We start from the raw sequence: 19,586 nt of genomic DNA on the forward strand, positions 1-19,586 counted from the left end.
TACCCAAAGAGACAGAAAAGCAAATGTTTGTAATGTTAAATAAAACCTTTTAAATCTTAACTTAGTTTTAAAATATCACATTTTAGGGAAGGAAGGGTGGATACACAACAATGGTGGCTAAAACATGGAGATGTAAAAAGTTGTTCTGGTAATTTTCTGCTGTCCTAATGCCGCTCCCTCCACCGTTAGAATGAGTGACTATTCCATGATAGGAATTGGACCCATTCACAACCATTCTGCCAAATACAAATTTGGAAAGACTAATTAAATATTTATCCTGGCTCCATATATTCTTTTATATGGTCAACTGTGCCTGTAGTTAACATTAAAATTGAATCTCTGTGTGTTACCCCTCTCTAGATTATTCTTCTCTTCTGTGATAATCTTCCTGTGCAGCTCATTAGTTTTAAATTTTGTCAGTGAGTTATTCTTTTTTTGAGGGTCAGATAGGGGGAGAGTGTTAATTTTAATTGTTCCTAAATTTCATCATCTAAAGTGCTCTCTGAAAGACCAGAGGATTTACCTCCCTCTGCTAGTGAGTAATTTCTGCAAAGGGCATGAGCCCTTAAAATGAGTGAGCGCCAAATTTCTATCAGAGGCAGCGGGGGCAAAGGGAGGAAGTAGAGGAGGCTGCCATGAAGCAGCCTCTGCCTGCAGGGGGTCCGAGCTCCCACAGACAGGGGCTGCTGCTGGAGCCGCGGACAGAGGCTGCTTTGCAGCAACCTTCCTCTACAGCCTCCCCCCCAGCAGCCTCTGTCCACAGAGAGCTTGGACGCCCCTCCACACATGGGGCTGCTGCCACCCTATGCTGCTGCCTTTATCAGAGGCACCAGCACAGTGTGGCAGGCAGCGGTCCATGAGGGGACCTGGTTTTTAAACTGGTTCCCCTTGCAGACCGGATCACGCTGTCTCTGTCCCCAGGGACTATAGAATAGTCGACTAACCACTAAGAATTCATGTGGATAGTCGGCTATTCTATTACTCGCTATCTAACATTCCTACTCTGGATCATAGGCAGCAGCATAGGGTGGGAGAGAGCTAATGCATGCGGGGAGCAGGCTGGAAGCTGGTTCCCTCTAGGTCCCACCTGCCACCTGCATGTAAATGTCTCACTGCTACAAATTTCAGCGATTACACATTTATACAAATAGACATATTTAAACATCCCTAGTGTATCGATTCAGAATTCAAGTATTTTTAAACTGGGAACTAACCATGTAGATGCCTCCAACTATTTACAAATAAAAACATCAAAACAAATAAAATATAGCCATGTTAGTCTATAACTTTAAAAACAATGAGTAGTTCTGTGGCACCTTAGAGACTAACAAATATATATATACTAGAATCATGAGCTTTCATGGACAAAACACAATTTTTCAGATGTGCTTGAGGGGAACAAAACAGGGAGACCCAGAATTTATAACAGAGAAAAAAGGGAGAGGGGAAAAAAAGTATCTATCAGTTGTAGTGCCAGTGTTAATCAGGCTAATTGAGTGGGCTGGAAATGTCCCATACTTAGCTTTTGATGTCAATGAGGTGTTAAATGTATGGAAGGCTGGTTTTATAATGGGACATTCAGTTAATTGTCTTTGTTCAGGGTCAGGGAAACAGTGTCAAATTTGCATAAGAAGTTCAATTCCACATGCTCTCTCTCTCTCTCTCTCTAATTGGCTTGTGAAATTCCTTTGTAGAAGAGTGACTATTTTTAAATCCTCGACTGAATGCCCAGGCAGGTTAAAATGTTCCATTACAGGTTTATGTGTGTTACCATTTCTGATATCTTACTTGTGTTCATATATCCTTTGTCATGGAGACTGGCCAGTTGAGTAAATATGTTGAGTTATGGTCAGCAACCCTACAAATACCGTTTGATAAAAGCTACATTTAAAAGAATACTAGGATATATGCCATCAAGTAAGAAAAATTAGGGAGGCAGCAATGTGAATTCAGCATTGACTATGAATCTTTCTGTGCTCTTGATGAAGCCACTTCTCTCTGTCTTAGGGCACGTCTACACTAGGAAATAATATTGAAATAAATAAAATCAAAATAATAACTCCCAAAGTAACAAAACCAAAATAGCGTGCCCCCACTATAGGGGAGTATTGAAATTATTCAGAATTGTTTCAAAATAGCGCATCCACACTGATTGACCCTTCCTTGGAATTAGAGCCCCCGGAAGCACTCTGGGGAGGGCACCAGGAGGCTGAAGACTTCCTGTGGCTGCTTGGTCAGGCAATCTGTGACACGTGCTTTTAGGGGTCCCTCTCTACAGCCGCATCTCACATGACACTCCTCCACTGCCTCACCCCTCATGGGACATAAAAGGGATGCAGTCTGCTCTGGTTGCCCTCATGGATACCACAGCACTCAAAGCTTGGAGCCAGAGCTGCTGCAAAGCAGTGCCAGGTTCATGGGCCTCATGCTGCACCTCATGGCGCAGTTCATCCAGACTGCCCAAATGCTACTCCAGCAGGACAAGGACCAGCCCAGACCTCAGACCCTCCTCACCCAGGTCCTGGCACTCCTGCTACTGAAAATGACCCTCAATACCCTGGACACTGTGTAACACCGCTTTCTGGTGACGGGAGACCAGTTTGGACTAGTGGGATTGCATTGTCCTGCAACAATGGGATGACCAGCAGTGGCTCCAGAACTTCCGCATATGGAAGGCCACCTTCCTGGAGCTTTGCAAGTAGCTCGCCTCTGCCCCCAGGCTACAGAACACCCAACTGAGACCAGCCATCCCTGTGCAGAAGTGCGCCTTCACATGTTCAAAAGGGGGAAGCCCATGTTCAGAGTCCAGTGCATTGCCATCTGCCTGTGGAAGCTTGCCACACTGAACAGCTACTGCTCCATTGGGAACCAGTCCAGCATGGGGAAATCCACAGTCGGGGCCGTGCTCCTGCAGGTAGCCAAGACCATAAACCATGTGCTGCTATTGGGGGTCATCACTCTGAGGAAGATGGGCAGCATCGTTGATGACTTTGTTGCCATGGGCTTCCCCAACTGTCGGCATGACCCTGTGCCATGTTTGGCACTGCTGTGTGGTTCAATGACCCCAGACTCCTTAGTGGTGGCTTGTTGTGGGAAGTTGTCCCACCACAGAGGCTGGAGTAAGGCAGGCTTCTCCAGTAACCTTGTGAGAAGGATTGACAGAGTTCCTATGTAAGAACGTCATGGGGCCGAGTGCTCCGGACTGTTACTCCATGTGCACCCACATGTAGAGTCTGATGTGCAACCCCCTCAAGCTGAGAAGGCTAAGCAAGGAGCTTGCAGCCCCTTGCAGTGCTCCCCGTGTCCCTGCATGTAGATAGGGAAAGTTATAGAGCTCACCTGAAGTGCCTTCCCCGGGATTGTACGAGACCTGGGAGACATCCTGGAAGGGGGGACTGGCTCCAGGGTGAGAAGCAGGCCCTGTTTGGTGGGCATGGTTGCCTAGATGGCCTCCTCCTCCTCTTCCTCTTTCTTGTTTGAAACCCCACCATCATGGAGGCTGACTCCAGAAGTGTCCTGGCCAGACTCAACAATGATGGGGATGGGGATGGGGAGGTGACTGGAATCCAGTCCAGGATGGCATCCAGCTGGTCATAGTAGCAGCAGGTGTGTGGTGCCACCGTGGAATGTCCGCTTTGTTCCCTGGCCTTGTGTTAGGGCTGCCAGAGTTCCTTCACCTTCATCTGGATCTGGTCCAGGGTCCGGGTGTAGCCTTTGTCAGCCAGGCTGGCAGCAATCTGGCCATAGATATCCACATTCCTTTTTCTAGTGCAGAGATCCTGGAGGTTGGTCTCCTCACCCCAGACCTCAATGAGGTCCAGGATCTCTGCACCAGACCAAGGTGGAGCTCTCTTGCATCCCTGACTAGTGGCAGTCGAAGATGCAGCAGGAGTGCTGGCAGCTGTGGGAGGCTCTGAGAGAGTGTTGGGTTCTGCCATAGCTCCTTAGATGCTGCTGTGTGGCATGGGGGTGGCAAAGCTCACCATGAGGTACAAACCTTTCTCCTGCTGCCTGTAGTTTTAAACTCTGCAGGAGAAGGGGAGCAGTGGAGATGGCAGGTGTGGCCAGAGCGGTCACAAGCACAGCTGAGAGAAGCCTCTGTAGGCCAATTATTTCAACTTAGAAGCAGCGGAGCAGTCACACTAATGCTATTTCAAAATAACAGTTTTGAAATAAGTGTTATTCCCCAAGAAAAGTAGGAGTACAGATTTCAAAATAACCAGCCCTTTATTTCAAAATAAAAGGCTTGGTAGGTGGACGCTCCACTTATTATTTTGAAATAAGACCTGGGCTCAGTTTCCTCACCTGTAAAATGGTGATGTAAAAAGAATAATTTCTTATTCTTATTGAAATAAATGGCAAAATTATCCTTGCCTTCACCTGGAGTAGGATTGAGCCTAATAAAACTTGAATCCCTTTCTCATGGAAGTTTTGAAAAATAGTTAATCATTGTAAAGCACTTGTGAGGTAAAAGTTAACTTACAAATAGTAGTAACACATTTCAAAATCTCTCTCACACTATATTATATGGAAGCCTTTCATGAAAACTATTATAATGTGAAATTCTGTACAGTGATATGAGAAACCTGAAATTGCACATGTACAATGAGCAAAGTATAAAATGCATATAACACCAATCCTTGCTGTAAATATGGTACACTAAAATGGTCTCTTCTGTAATGTATATAAACAAGTTGATAACATCCTAATATTTCTAACAACCTTAGAAATAGCTTAGGATGCTGCAATGACAAGATTTTCACAAAAGCTGACCCAAAATTGTAAAGTCAAGTGCATCTTGTCATTGGAATGTTCTTTGCTTACAGTCAGTGAAAACATTTCACACTTTCCAATAACTACCCAGCATTATGCTAAGACCAGAGGTGACTCTTTGTATATTGAATGTAGATTATAAGTGATTTTGAGCAAGAGTTAAAACTAAACACTAAGGCTACGTCTACACTGCCCAATCTTGTGCAAGAACATATGCAAATGAGGCCCGGCAATGAATATTGCCACACCTCATTTGCATATGTAATGAGCCACCATTTTTGCGCAAGAGGCTTTTGCTCAAAAACGAGCAGTCTACACTGCTCCTTCTTGCATAAAAAACCCCTCTTGTGCAAGAGCTGTTCTACCATTTATTTTCAGGCAGAAAGGCTCTGGTGCAAAAGGGATTTTTTGTGGAAAAGCCTCTTGTGCAAAATGGTGGCTCATTAAGTATGCAAATGAGGCACAGCAATATTCATCGCTGCACCTCATTTGCATATGTTCCTGCACAAGACTGAGCAGTGTAGACGTAGCCTTACTAAAATAATCATTTTTCTCTTAGTTGTGAAAATTGTAAAGGGAAATCTATTTTGACTTATAGGCATAGAGAACTGATACAGGTTGAACCTCTCTGATCTGCCACACAACGGATGTTGAAAAATCCCTTAGCTTCTTTGGGAATGTTTTTCTCAGAAGAGTTAAATATACTCCACTGTAAGATGACATTTTATATCAGGCCATTGTTGTGTTGCCACTCCAAATGTATTCTTTCAATGTATCCAGCTGTCATGGTGATATCATACAATACGATGCTTCAGTACCTTTTTGAAATTCAGGTCCATTAGTCATTAATTTTCATTCTGCAGCTGCCACTAGCACTGGTGACATGTGAATTTCATATCTAGTGACTGTGATTTCAGGTACCTAGTGAAATGATATTAACGACCTATGGGCTTGCTTATGTGTGTTGCATGTGGCAAAAATATCATTATTTTTCTAGTAATCTCCTGCTGATTGAAAAACACAAATGAAAAAGTTAAATCCCAAAATGATTTTGTCTGCATGCTAGAAAGAGTACAGAGGATCATAAGTCACAGATGTAAAAGCCTTATTAAATCAGAGTTTGTCCTCCTCTTGGACCGAGATACAGAGTTTATTGAAATTTTTGCTTCTATTAGAAATCACTGTCCAAATTTAAGATGGCCCTCAAGAGAAGACAGATTAGATAATATCCTTGTATACCTCACTGACGGACCACAGAACCAGATTATTCATTCAGCTGTTCTGGATGTCTGTGAGAGGGGAAAGCAAACTGCCAGGTTCCTATACCTGTCTCCCACAGGCTTGTGCTATACTCAGTGGTTGAAGCAAAGCATCTGAGTCTTATTCCCACCCCTTCTTTAACCAGAAAGTAAAATATGTAAACACACACAGCCAAATGCAATTAAGAGATTTAAAATAAACAGGCAAATTATATGGTTAATGTGAATATTAAACAAATGTTCCAATTAAAGTCTGAACTAATGTTTCCCATTTAGCACTTGAAGTGGATGACAGTCTCTCTGTTGGCTTCAGTGTGCCCTTAAATAACTTTTTAGTCTACTTGTAAAGTTCCCAGAGCTACAGTTTTTAAAGTCTCTGTTTTTGAGACAGTCTGGGTACACACACACACACACACACTGTAAGTGAAAAATACACATCATAAGAGATAAGAACCAATCTATGTAGACTGTATTTGCAGCAATGATGCTGGGAGTCAACAACATTCCATGTTCAGAATAAAAATTATCTTAGAAAAGATAGCCCACCAACTCATAGTCAGTAATTCCTAAGAATGGTAAGCCTTTCCAAGGCTGCCATATTTTTAAATGGCCTTATTAACTTCCAAAATCTTTGTACTTTTCCTGTGTTGAGCTATACAAAAAAATAAACCCACTAATTTTTTACCATGATGATTTGGAATCAAATTTAATTCCATTGCCTGTGTCATATATTTTTCTATTAATTGCAGATGTAAAATCTCTGGAGTAATCCTGGGAATATTTATTTTGTATATTTTTGCTAATGCTGCTCGGGAAACTGCTTTTAAATTACTGTTTGATTTGCTATCAGGTAATTGTTAAAACATATGCCATTTACGAACTTTGCTTAAATTAATCTGTAATCAATGTCTTTAATATTTTAATGATGTGTCTTGCTGATGCAAACATGAAACATTCAGAGGTTCAGCATGGAGATGAGGCACTGAAAACTCTATATGAATAATGATTGTGAATCCTTGAGGTTTTCCCTGATGTTTTAAAATTTTAAGTTGAGATCATGGGGTTCCCTTGCTATTTTAAAGTCTGATGCTGAGATCGTGGGGTTTCCCTGCTCTCAAATTTCAAGCCTATAAAATATAGAATACTAGGACTGGAAGGGACCTCGAGAGGACATCAAGTCCAGTCCCCTGCCCTCATGGCAGGACCAAATACTGTCTAGACCATCCCTGATAGACATTTATCCAACCTACTCTTAAATATCTCCAGAGATGGGGATTCCACAACCTCCCTGGGCAATTTATTCCAGTGTTTGACCACCCTAATGTCCTTTTTCCTAATGTCCAACCTAAACCTCCCTTGCTGCAGTTTAAGCCCATTGCTTCTTGTTCTATCCTCAGAGGCCAAGATGAACAAGTTTTCTCCCTCCTCCTTATGACACCCTTTTAGATATCTGAAAACTGCAACTATGTCCCCCCTCAATCTTCTCTTTTCTAAACTAAACATACCCAATTCCTTCAGCCTTCCCTCATAGGCCATGTTCTCTAGACCTTTAATCATTCTTGTTGCTCTTCTCTGGACCCTCTCCAATTTTTCCACATCTTTCTTGAAATGTGGTGCCCAGAACTGGACACAATACTCCAATTGAGGCCTAACCAGCATAGAGCAGAAGAATGACTTCTCATGTCTTGCTCACAACACACCTGTTAATACATCCCAGAATCATGTTTCTTTCTTTGCAACAGCATCACACTGCTAACTCATATTTAACTTGTGGTCCACTATAACCCCTAGATCCCTTTCTGCCGTACTCCTTCCCAGACCGTCGCTTCCCATTCTGTATGTGTGAAACTGATTGTTCCTTCCTAAGTGGAGCACTTTGCATTTGTCTTTATTAAACTTCATCCTATTTATCTCAGACCATTTCTCCAATTTGTCCAGGTCATTTTGAATTATGACCCTATCCTCCAGATTAGTCGCAATCCCTCCCAGCTTGGTATCATCTGCAAACTTAATAAGCTATTGCTTATTATCTCTGAAGCAATTTCTAGGCTCTTAGGCTTTCTGTATATTCATTAACATGAATTTCAAAATACAAATGAAGAGGTCTAACAAACATGCATATGAAAACAGCAAATGTTAAGATCGCTCAAATAATAAAAGCAAATATACTGCCTCCACTGCAGGATTCGACCCTAAATTCAGTAAGTGGTTCCACCAGTTTTTAATGTTAACATTCTTGAAGCCTTTTCCTGAAAGTGTCCCCAACACCTACTACTTTCTGTAAGATTGAGAATCTACAGTATTGAGAATCTAGATATTTTATCTTTCTAAACAGCTTTCGTGTCAACTCAGGATGCAAACTGAGACCCCAAGGTGATTCCCCACAATTTTTTGAGAAGTCTTGCAGAGGAACATAGTTTGCTTTCAACTGGCAATTAGCAGTGAAATATATCCTCAACTGACTATTCTCCCTGGATGCAACATCACAGCTCCATTCTAGCAGAACACCCAAAGTATTTTCACCCATGAAAGGTTGTGACTCAGAAATCATGAACTTGTATTCACATGTGACAATCAGTAATAGCTGGCTGAATAAATACTCAATTGTGTATCTGTTGTCCTTTACAATGGAACTCATTTGATTCAGGCTTAGAAAATTGATTTATCATGGTTCGGAGGTTAAAGCACATGACTGGAAGATGCAAGATTGAGGTTCTACTCCTGTTTCTCCAGGGTTGCAGTATTACCCTAGGCAACTCTTTTAGGGCTGGATTTTCCATAAAGTTCTGCACCCAAGCACAACAATGTGAAGTATTAGAGTATTAAAACAGAAAGGTGTCATCATTACCTCAGTATTGAAAATATACGTTTGTAATATGTATAACATTTTACTAAATAGCCTCCTAAATACCTACCTATGATTATTCTATGAAACAGTTTCAGTAAATATTAAGATCTGAAGATAGGTAAATCTAGGATAATTTATCCAAACCTCCTCCCTACAAATGTTTTTATTACAATGTGAAAGATCTAAGCTGTTCCTAGATCTAGTTTTGCAAAACCACGTGATAAATAATGTGTTGAAAATATAATGCCACCTCCAATTTTGTCAATTTCTATCCTTACTATTTAAAAACTTAATAGGCAGCCACCTTTGTCTGTCTGTCTGTCACTCTCTCTCTCTCTGTTATTTCAATATTGAAGAATGAGAAAACACATTTATGCCTTTTATCATTGTGAAGTTACCTTCACTTATCTCATGAGTGCTCATGTGATGCCAAAATAGTAGTAACTTAGCATGAAGTCTATCAATTGTATAGCATCATGGTGTCTGACTGCACTATGGTAGTTTAGTAGGAATTTGATAAGGGAATCTCCAGATGAAAATGTTCAGCATATATCTTACTGATTCCAGTTGGCAATCACATTTTGGCACAAAACAATTGAATCTATTTGTCGAGTGGTTCTTTGGTGTGATGGGTTCTCCAGCAGAAATCCACAGAGACCAGATAAAAGATTCTAATAGAGGATGCTACTACAGGGAAATTGGTCTTTCAATGGCAGCCTTTTAGCCTTAGCTACAATAAGTCAACTTACTGCTTCACCTCCTCATCACAAATCTATTATCAACCTTTCCTCATCAGCTTCCCTATATTCATGATCCTCCTCATATCTCTTTAGTAATGGTCTAAAAGACTGTATGAAGTGGAAAAGGCAGTGGGATTAATGAATGGGACACATTTTCTATACCCTCTTCTGAAAAAGTGTCATCATCATCAACACAGTAACACCCTCTCTATCGATTTGCATTTCTTCCTCTCGGTCTGGTTGCTCTTTGTTCCCAGCTAAGTATGGTTAATTCAAGAAGAAATCTGGCACCAAAGAACAGTTGTTTTCATTTTGCTTCACAAGTTGAATCTTAGCAGCCTTTTTTTGTCACCAGTGTGTTGTTTTCTGCCACATTATTAATTTTACTAAGGCCATTTTTGAACACTTGTAATGGCTAATCTATTTCCGTTTAGAACATAGGACAGCTTGCAGCCATGTCTCTAGAGGATGAAAGGACCATTACAAGAATCCAAAGGAAGCAAATGGAAAATGTCTCTTGAATTCTAAACAATCAAACAATACTTCCTGCCAACGTTTAAAGTATGTTTTATATAAAAGAAAGTTAGCATGAGGTTTTTCCTCCAAATGCATTATGAGAATTGGCTTCTGAATATGAATATGCATAATGCAAAGATGCTTTATGCAAAACAAGCCATGTAACATGTAAATTTTATAGTAACAATCTGCTGGATCTATATATGCTTTTTTGTGCATATATCATTCTTGTATGTGAAGTTAGAAATAAAAAGTATGAATCTGTTTATAGTTCTAAATGTGTTAATGGGAGCCCTTATTGGTGCCCCAGAAACTTAATGATCAGCTCAATGATCAGCTCAATGACCTATAAACAGCCTTTTTTGTCCTGTAAGTCCAAAGGTGGTAGATCTAGAAAGACATGTAACCATGCCACCTGGTACTGAAATCCATTTTGAACTTGGCATTTTTCCATTGGAGGATGGGATGCAAAACAAAGGATTCCTTCCCTGCGGGAAAGTGTTTAAGCAATAGTAAGCCATCGGCTTTGGTCTTCAATGAAAACTGTGTGACATGACCTAAGACAGGGATCTCCAACCTTTTTGAGCATGAGATCAGTTTTTGAATGTAAGTGCAGTCCAAGATCTACCTCAAATATAAATACCCTGGGCCCACCTCCTTCCTGCCCCTTCTCTGAGGCCCTGCCCCTTCTCACTCCCTCCTTCATCCTCACTCACTTTCACCAGGCTGGGGCAGAGGGTTGAGGTTCAGGCTCTGGTCTTGGATTAAGGGATCTGGAGCGTGAGAGGGGCTCTGAGCTGCTCTTGGGGCAGACCGTTGGGATGTAGGAAGGGGTTGTAGATGCAGGCTCTGGTATGGCATTTGGATGCAGGGATGCTCAGGGATTGGTGTGCAGGAGGGGGTTCATGACTGGGGTAGGAGTTAGGGATGTGGGCTCCAGCTGGGCACTGCATACCTCAGGTGTCTCTGGCCCTGGACCACTCCCTAAAGCAGCCAGAAAACTCCATCCCAAGTCCTGTTGTGCCCCCTTTCTGCTTTGCAGAGAAAGGATACAGAGTTGGAGGGGGCACCTTCACATCAGCACCCCTTCTCCCCCTCCCCTGCCCTGAACAGAAAGTAGAAGCCTCCCCAGAGGGCGGGGCATCTTCAAGGCAAAGGGCAGAAGAAAAGCTACAGTGGGGAGAGGGGGCAGCTGAAGTGCTGGCCTTTGATAGCCTCTTGGCCAAACCAGTCAGGATCACCTGCCAGAAGCTCCAAGATCTACCGGTAGATCCTGATCTACTGGTTGGTGACCACGGTAAGAGGATACAAAGAACTTTGAAGAGGGATGGCAATCCATGTCAGAGTAAAAAAACCCTCTGGTTTGAAGCTTATACCTGAAAAAAGAATAGCTGTTTAGGGTAAACATTTCTTAATGGATTAGAAAACTTCTTAATGGATAAGAACTAGCTATGTGTATTCCATTCATTTTCATTTAGAAATTTATTTTGATCACTTGCAACCACTTAAATCCTACTTTTAGCACTTAATAAAATATGTTTGTTTACTATTAGGCCCAATGTGAATCATTCTTATCTGGGGGGAGCAACCATTGTGCATATTTCTCTTTCATTGATAAAGAGAACTTACCTATGAGCCTTCTCTGTGTAAAACTTTTACACAGGAAAAGATGGATTTGTTTGGGGCTTTGATCCCTTTTGGGGATTGGTTTCCTAGGTGCTGAGCCCTAGAACTGAGTCTTCTTGAAGTAATTCAGTGTCTGCATTGCTCTGAAGGGAGGTGGTAACCCCAACTCTGTGCCTTGTCTGGGGGAAGACCAGAGAATCTGGACCAGCAGGACAGGTGGTAGGGAGCCCCAGAGAGCAAGAAGGTTGCATCAGGGGCTTAATTGGCACATTAGGGAACAATACCAAGTTGACTTCTGTGATCACTCCCATCACAGGTAATATGCATCATCAACTTTCTTTTAAAAATATGCTATGTCTATTACAATAATATACTAATGTATATGCTTAAATCAATACCAATTCCGTAAACTGCTTAAGTATGTACTTATGTCCCATTAAGGTCTAGTTAAGCATAGATTTTGCTGAACACTGATGGTTTGCTGAACTGGATCCTCAGTGTTTATTACCATTAGCAGCGTCACTGACTTCTGTGGAATCATCCACAGTGGAAAGCATATTGTTTAGTAATATATGATATGTGATGATTACCTGTTGTGTTCCCTCCCTCTGGGGCATCTGGTACTGGCCACTGTCAGCAGACAGGATACTGGGCTAGATGGAACGTTGGTCTGACCCAGTACGGCCGTTCTTATGTTCTTATGTGTTTGTAGGATTGGGCACTGAGAATGTAAATTCTTCATGTGAGGGTCATCAGTTTACACATGTCAATAAAACATCTAGCGTATTATTGACACTCCACAAATCACAATAAATACTAATGGCAGGTGATAGTAATAAATAATAATAATTCATGCCCCAGTTCATCCTTAGCTTAATTTAACTGACTTCATATAATTTGTCCTATTGAATTCACATCTAGAATAGACTGTCGGATATTACACTCAATTTTTACCCAAAGGCTATGATATCATTATCATCATTTGTATATTGATGTGAAACAAAACGTCAATCTTTGCAACAAGTATAAAGGAAAATATTTAACTTTAATTTTAGCTCATTGTGGAATTCTGAAGCTACTTTACATGAAGGACATATTATCTCAAAGCAGGAGCTACATATGCTATTGCAACCTGTGTTTACCCAGGATTCCAAGAACCTTGTCTTGTTCCTTCAAGATACGGTATGTACTGGTAATTTGTTTCATCTTGTCAATGCAGAGTACAGCTTGTGTGTAATGAGCTGAGATGACACAGTGTGACCTATCCCATTCTTCTGTTTTTCAGCTTAGCATCGATGACTTCACACGTAACAGTGAATCTTATGAAAATGAGAAGCCATTTCACAATATTCAGGCAAGCCTTTCTATTCCATATGTTGCCTCCAGGTGGCATTTGAAAAACAAACAAAAATAGATGTTAGAAAGATGTGACAGACAATTGTTAATAGAATGACATTCAAAGCAGTTTGATAGTTACATTTAAAAAATTGCTTCAATTTTAACAGAAGTATTGCGGAAAAGTAATTGCATTTACTGTAATTAGAAGTTTTCTTTTTGAAAGTCAAATTCTGTGCATTGATCATCATCTGTAAAAATTATTCCTAAAAACATTAAACACACAGACTCAGTATTGAAAGTTAAATCCTGTACAGCCACAGTCAGCACTTTCTGAGCTCTCATTCTAGTTCTCATTAAGAAAGTTTACAAAATGCTCCTGCAACATGCTCAATACTGTCCATGCTGACAGAAATAGGCACAACAAACTTGATATGCCCACCTTTCTCAGGTACTATTGGTTAGTGTGAAGGACAGTCATAGATGCATTGTTGGAGACAGTGCTGGAAGAACAGCAAAATGCACATCAGCAAGGGGCAACTAAGACTAATAGTCTGGAGATATAAGACCAGGACTTGCTGGCTGAGGAGACTGGGACTATGCAGTGAATGAAGAAGGGGTCCTATGGGGAGGGGGGAACAGTTTGAGATTAAGACTAGATCAGAATGCATACTAACAAGTGGGACAAATTAAGGTTGCATGAGAGATCTTAATTATGGCATTACCTAAACTTTTAAGAGCTCAATGTTCCAATCCAGACTTTTAATATTGTGTGTGTGTGTGTAGAGAGAGAGAGAGCAAGTGAGATACAATAAATGTAGCAAAACGGATCTGCAGGAAATGGGATTTTTCTATAATGTATTTACAATCCTACTGATGTCACATTACATTGAAATATGTATTGTTTAAGTTAAACCATTTTCTTTCACTTGGGTGTCCATATATACAGTATATGACCTTAGCAACACTTGTGCACTTGAGAACAGAGTCATAGATTTGACATTCAGGAAAGGTCATTGACTCTGACCTATAGAATATAGGCCATAAAACTTCATCCAGAAATCCCTGAATCAATCTCATAGCTTGCATTTGAGCAAAAGCATATTTTTAGAAAGAAATACAGTTTTGATCATTTGACAAAAGACTCTATTATACTATATACATAAAAAGGGACAAAGGGAAAATCAGCTGTGAATTTTCTCATCTTAGGGAAATTGAGATCTTTAACGTTGTATGATCACAGACTTTTACATCTCAATAAACATACTGTGTGGTATAAGCAATTAAGAAATATTAGCTGTGCTATGTGACCTAAGCAGTTTCCTCTTGAACTTCAGAGATGCAAATGTATTCACACAGTTAAACAAGAGATCTCATTTAGTATGAATGTATGCATGTAGCAGCATGTGTAATACAAGGAAAAAATGTAACTTGCAAAGAGAGTTATAGGGCTATAAGCCTCAGAGACATTTGCAGTTATTAGATTTGTTCAGCTACATTAACAGCTGTTTTGAGCTTTTGAGATGAATGGGTATGTATGCAATTAGAAGCTTCCATTTCCAGTTAATACAGAAAAAGAAGTTACAAGTACATAATTTGTCCTAAAGGTTCAAATATTTTTTTATTAAATAATAAAATACAAAGATTAGCATACAGGGAGAAATCTTGTCAAGCAAATTATATTCCACAAACTGTTTTCTAAAGTATTAACTTTGGCTTTCCCTCCACTGATGCTTAACTCTGTGGAATTACAATGTAAAATAAAACAATCTAATTAGCTGCCAGCTGTGCAGTTGTGTAATTACTATTGTAAGTCAGAACTTTTTGCTAACTATTGTATGTGTATGTAGATGTACCTATGCCCAGCTACATGACTTCTCATTATAGGCACTCCTTAATAGCCAAATATAATCTAAATGGCCAAAACAGCCATATGTATGTAACTGAAAATAATTGCAATCATCATTGGTAATAATAACTATTGATCATTTTACCAACTGTCTGAACGAGATCATATAATCCTATTTCAACATGATTGCTGAACAGGAATACACTATATTGCTGTAAGCATCTTTATATCTGTATAACTGCACCAGGAGGAGTAACGGTAGTTCGAATTGAGAGTGTTAATTCGAACTACCTAGCCTGTGCCGCGTGTAGCCATGGGCAGGTAGTTCGAGCTACCGGGCATTTAAAAATGGCGGCCCCCAGGAACATGCAAATGAAGCCCGGGATATTTAAATCCCGGGCTTCATTTGCACGTTCGAATGACTACATTAGCCACCCTAGTTAGAACTAGGGTGGCAGTGCAGCCATATTCTAAGTTTCTAAACCAAAGTAATTATAGCAGTACAAAACTGTGTAAAACAGGCTTCAGTTAGCTATTCTGTTTAAATAGGCTGAAATATTATCTCCTACTCTACCAGGAGACCTATTGCTATAGACTTTTGAACTGACTTAAACAAAATGGATACTAGCTAGTTTTAAACCAATTACCAATTTAATTAAACTGCCCAGAATAGAGAACGTCTTAGACTCTTAAATTTTGTTTTACAGTTATTTAACTTCAGTGACTAACTAACTTTTTAGATAAAGGTTGTCTTTGTTAAAGATTCAAATTGTCCCCTTCAACTATGGTGTGAGAATACATAGTAAGCATGCTCTGAGACATTGCTTTCTACTATTAGTAGGTCTTCAAGCAAATGCAGGGATGACCGGAATTAGCATACCTGATATCTATATGGTTTTTTTAAAGTAAAAAATAAACATAAATAAATAAAATCAGGTTATACATCACAACATTAGCTAAGAAACTGCAATTGAATGAAAAACTACTTATTTACAAATACTTTCAGTAGTTGAAATAACTATTATCTGCTAAAGTATAGAACATCAATTTTTCCTAGTACTATAATGTATTATTTCAAGTTGCATTCTGGAAGTTGTGGTATTAATCTAAAACTATAAAATACATTATGTAAGCGGGAAGCTTCAACAACAGTGACAAAACTAATTTTCCATATGATTGTCACTGATTTTCAAAAGACTATTGCCTGAGTAGAAACAGATGGTTCTTCCAACTCTGTGTTCTTTGTTTTGAATATGTGACACTAACTGATCAGTATGTTAGAAAATAAGTTCACAACTTTGATATTTTAAATGGCATTTTTGAAGATGAAAGACTTCAAGGATCTCTCATTTATATGAAGAAGACTTCCTACTTCTGGTTTGTTTTTGTCCTGGAAAATCTGGAAACATAAGAATTGTTTCCCAAAAATACATTTTGTTACAAAATTGACAGAAAAGTATCTAAACATAATCTATATCTAAGAACAAACGAGAGCAATTAACATTCTCTTTCTGGAAACCATTGAAATCAGTTTAAAAAGTTCCTCTAATGTTTGATCTAGAAGAGGCAACTTGTAAAAAAAAGATAAAAGAAGTTTTTCCAGATAATAATTTGACAGAGCCAGTAGAAATTCCTTTTACAAATATTTACACTCTCAGTTCTATGCAGAGGTTTGTCACTCTGTATGCTTAGGGAGAAGACTTCTCTCCCTTCTCACCTAAGATCTCCCCAATATCCAGTTTGATTACTCGGGAATGGATTTGCCTCTTCTTGACTGGGTCCTTCATTGCAATACAAAATCAGGCCCATTTTGGTAGCTCTATGCATGTTCAGTCCCATTTAAAGTGTGCAGAATTCAGATATGCTGATAATATATACTAATCTGAATATATACTAAACAGCTTGTATCATAAGGGTTCCTTAATAATAAGTGTACAGTGGGGCTGACAACTATTGCGGGCCCTGGGGTAAGGTGGGATGGGACAGCTCTGCACCCCCAGAAGGGTCAGGGCCTAGGGTGGAAGGGGCAAGGCAAAAGACAGTCTGTCTTTAGCACTGTCCAGACTGAGGTGCTACCTCCCCCCACTCCAGCCTTCAGAGTCACACATAGCTGCAGTCCGGCAGCAATACAAAAGGGTCTGGGACTCCAGCTGCGGCCGCTGCTTCAGTAGTGTCAGCATTGGCTGGGAGCTCTGGGCCCTTTTGAATCCTAGGGCCCTAGCATAATTGCCTTTTTTGCCCCGATCCTCCCCTGCCCTGTTGGTGGGCCTGCAAGTGTGCAATACCCATATAAGATTTTGAATTTCTGTCTTTACAATTTTTATAAATCCAGACACTGACTACTAATCATTTTTCTTTAACAGACCCCCCGCCAAAAAAACCCACCCTGTTTAATAATATTGTTGGAACAGTTCCTGTTGCTAGGGAGCAAGGAGTTAATAGATTATAAGGCCAGAAGGGACCACAATGATCATCTAATCTGGCTTCCTACATAATACAGTTCATAGACTTCTCTGAATTAAAGTAGCAAAACTGTTGACATTAAATATAACATCATAATTTTCTCAGGCAACATGTTAACTATCTTCAGGTTCATTAACCAAAACAAACAAGGCAAGATCTGACACTGATTTCCTGTAGAAGGAGCTGAGAGCCCTTTTCAGAGGCCTGTGAACCAAGGCAGCCCTAGCCCTGTTTTCATTCCTGTAGTTATTTTTCTACCATCCTGGCTAACTGGACAATACAATCAAGGTATCTTTGATTTGCAGTTAGACAAACTATGACAATGTCTAACCTTAGCTTGGGATTTCCTCCTTTAAAATTAAGACCATCAGGAAACATAAGCAACAGCAAAAAATTTGAGCAACCAAAAAAGACAGAAAAGGTTCAGGAATGTTAATTGGCTGAGCCTCAGTCAGGGGGAGGGGCTACCAGAGCTATATAAGCCTGTAACTCAGCAACCAGGAACAGCTAACAGGAAGTTTGGAGAGGGTGTTCTCTAGGTAAAAGAGGAGTAAAAACAGGATCCTTGTGGTAAGTGGCTATCTGGAGTGTGTGCTGGGGGGGAGTTTTTTGCTGTGTGCTGAGCTTGTGTTTGTCTGGTTGGTTGGTTGGTTGGTTTGTTTGAAGAAGCTTCTAAAAGGTTTGAAATCTAGAAGCCTCTGTTAATTGGCTGAGCCTGATGGGGAAATCTCGCTCCCCTGGGGTACAGAGCCCCCAGAAGGGTCCGAGGCCGGAGGTCAAATCAGTGAGGCAGGAGAGAAATCTAGAAGGAAAAACTTTATGATGCATGCATGCATGCAGGCTGTCACACCAAGGCCGTGTCCAGACTCAGGGGTTTTTTCGGGAAAAGTAGCCTTTTCCCGAAAAAACTTCCCCTGCGTCCAGACTCAAGCCGCGTTCTTTCGAAATTATTTCGAAAGAACGCGGCTTTTCTTTCGATGGCGGTAAACCTCAATTTATGAGGAAGAACACCTTCTTTCGAAAGTTCCTCTTTCGAAAGAAGGCGTTCTTCAATGTAAAGAGGCCGTCTTCGAAAGAGAGCATCCAGACTCACTGGGTGCTCTCTTTCGAAAAAGCGGATTTCTCTTTCGAAAGATCCGCCTGCAGTCTAGACGCGATCTTTCGAAAGAGGCTCTTTTGAAAGATGCTTTCGAAAGAGCCTCTTTCAAAAGAAGCCTGCAGTCTAGACATAGCCCAAGAGTGAAAACAGCCCTGAGATACAGGTTTAGGTATCCTATATACAGAATGCTTAGACAGTTCAGTTGTTGATTGTTATTCTTTAACATATCAAAGTCTCAGCAGAAGTACTCTGAGACTTCTGTTCACCCCAGGAGTGCTAGAAGTAAGTTTTACAAAACAAAGGCACATGAGAATGTGGAGTGGAGAAGTCTACAAGGCAAACTGTGACAAAGATAAGGGTTTACATGACAAATTGTGACAGACTAGGAGTATCCATGAACTTGAGATAGGCATTGTAAGGGTCTTGATTAGAGCTAATTTGATTTCTCTCTGTTACAGGGAGAGAGGCCTGGAAAACTTTTTAACCCTTACAGCAGTTTTCTTTTAGAGTTTTGATTTCCTGCACAGTCCCCCCTTTAGACACAATTGGAGTTATTTGATTTTTCTCCCGCAAGCCTCAGTCGGGGAGGGGCTACCAGAGCTATATAAGCCTGTGACTCAGCGACCAGGGAGCTTGTGACCAGGAACAGCTAACAGGGAGTTTGAAGAGGGAGTTTGGAGTGGGAGGGTAGAGGGCACTAGTGACTTCTGACCTTCTTTAAAACATAAATCTTATAATAATCTATATTCCAGAGGTTTAAAAAGAATCCCAGTTTATACTTAAACTTATTCATTAGAAAAATGGAGACAGAAGCCCAACAGCAGAGTGGGGGCTATACTGTTTATTCCGTCGAGTGTACATGTATGATTACCTTTCCTGTGGGCGGGTGGCTTATGTGTGCACCCTTTGCAAGGAGCTCCTGACCCTCAGAGACCAAATTCAGGCTTTGGAGGCCAGGGTGGCTGAACTGGAGGAGCTAAGGGAGGTAGAGAGATATGTTGATGAGACTTTCTGGGACACTGTAGTACTGTCCCATCTCCAGTTTGAGAGCCCCAGTGCTCTTAAGGGGGATGAAAGT

The 19,586-nt window shown here is 40.6% G+C and overlaps 1 protein-coding gene across 8 annotated transcripts in view; it reads left to right on the forward strand.

Moving 5' to 3' along the window:
* The window catches only part of LOC102456381 (V-type proton ATPase subunit S1), a 105,499-nt gene that overhangs the window by 16,592 nt on the left and 69,321 nt on the right, over positions 1-19,586 (forward strand). For all 8 annotated transcript variants that reach the window (XM_014573383.4, XM_006122587.5, XM_006122586.5 and 5 more), the window contains 2 exons: positions 12,818-12,944; positions 13,048-13,116. In XM_014573383.4, coding sequence (XP_014428869.2) covers positions 12,818-12,944; positions 13,048-13,116 — 196 coding nt within the window. The remainder of the gene's footprint in view (positions 1-12,817; positions 12,945-13,047; positions 13,117-19,586) is intronic.

This window comes from Pelodiscus sinensis, chromosome 1 (genome assembly GCF_052426305.1).
Source record: "Pelodiscus sinensis isolate ZL-2025 chromosome 1, ASM5242630v1, whole genome shotgun sequence".
Taxonomy (NCBI): Eukaryota; Metazoa; Chordata; order Testudines; family Trionychidae; genus Pelodiscus; species Pelodiscus sinensis.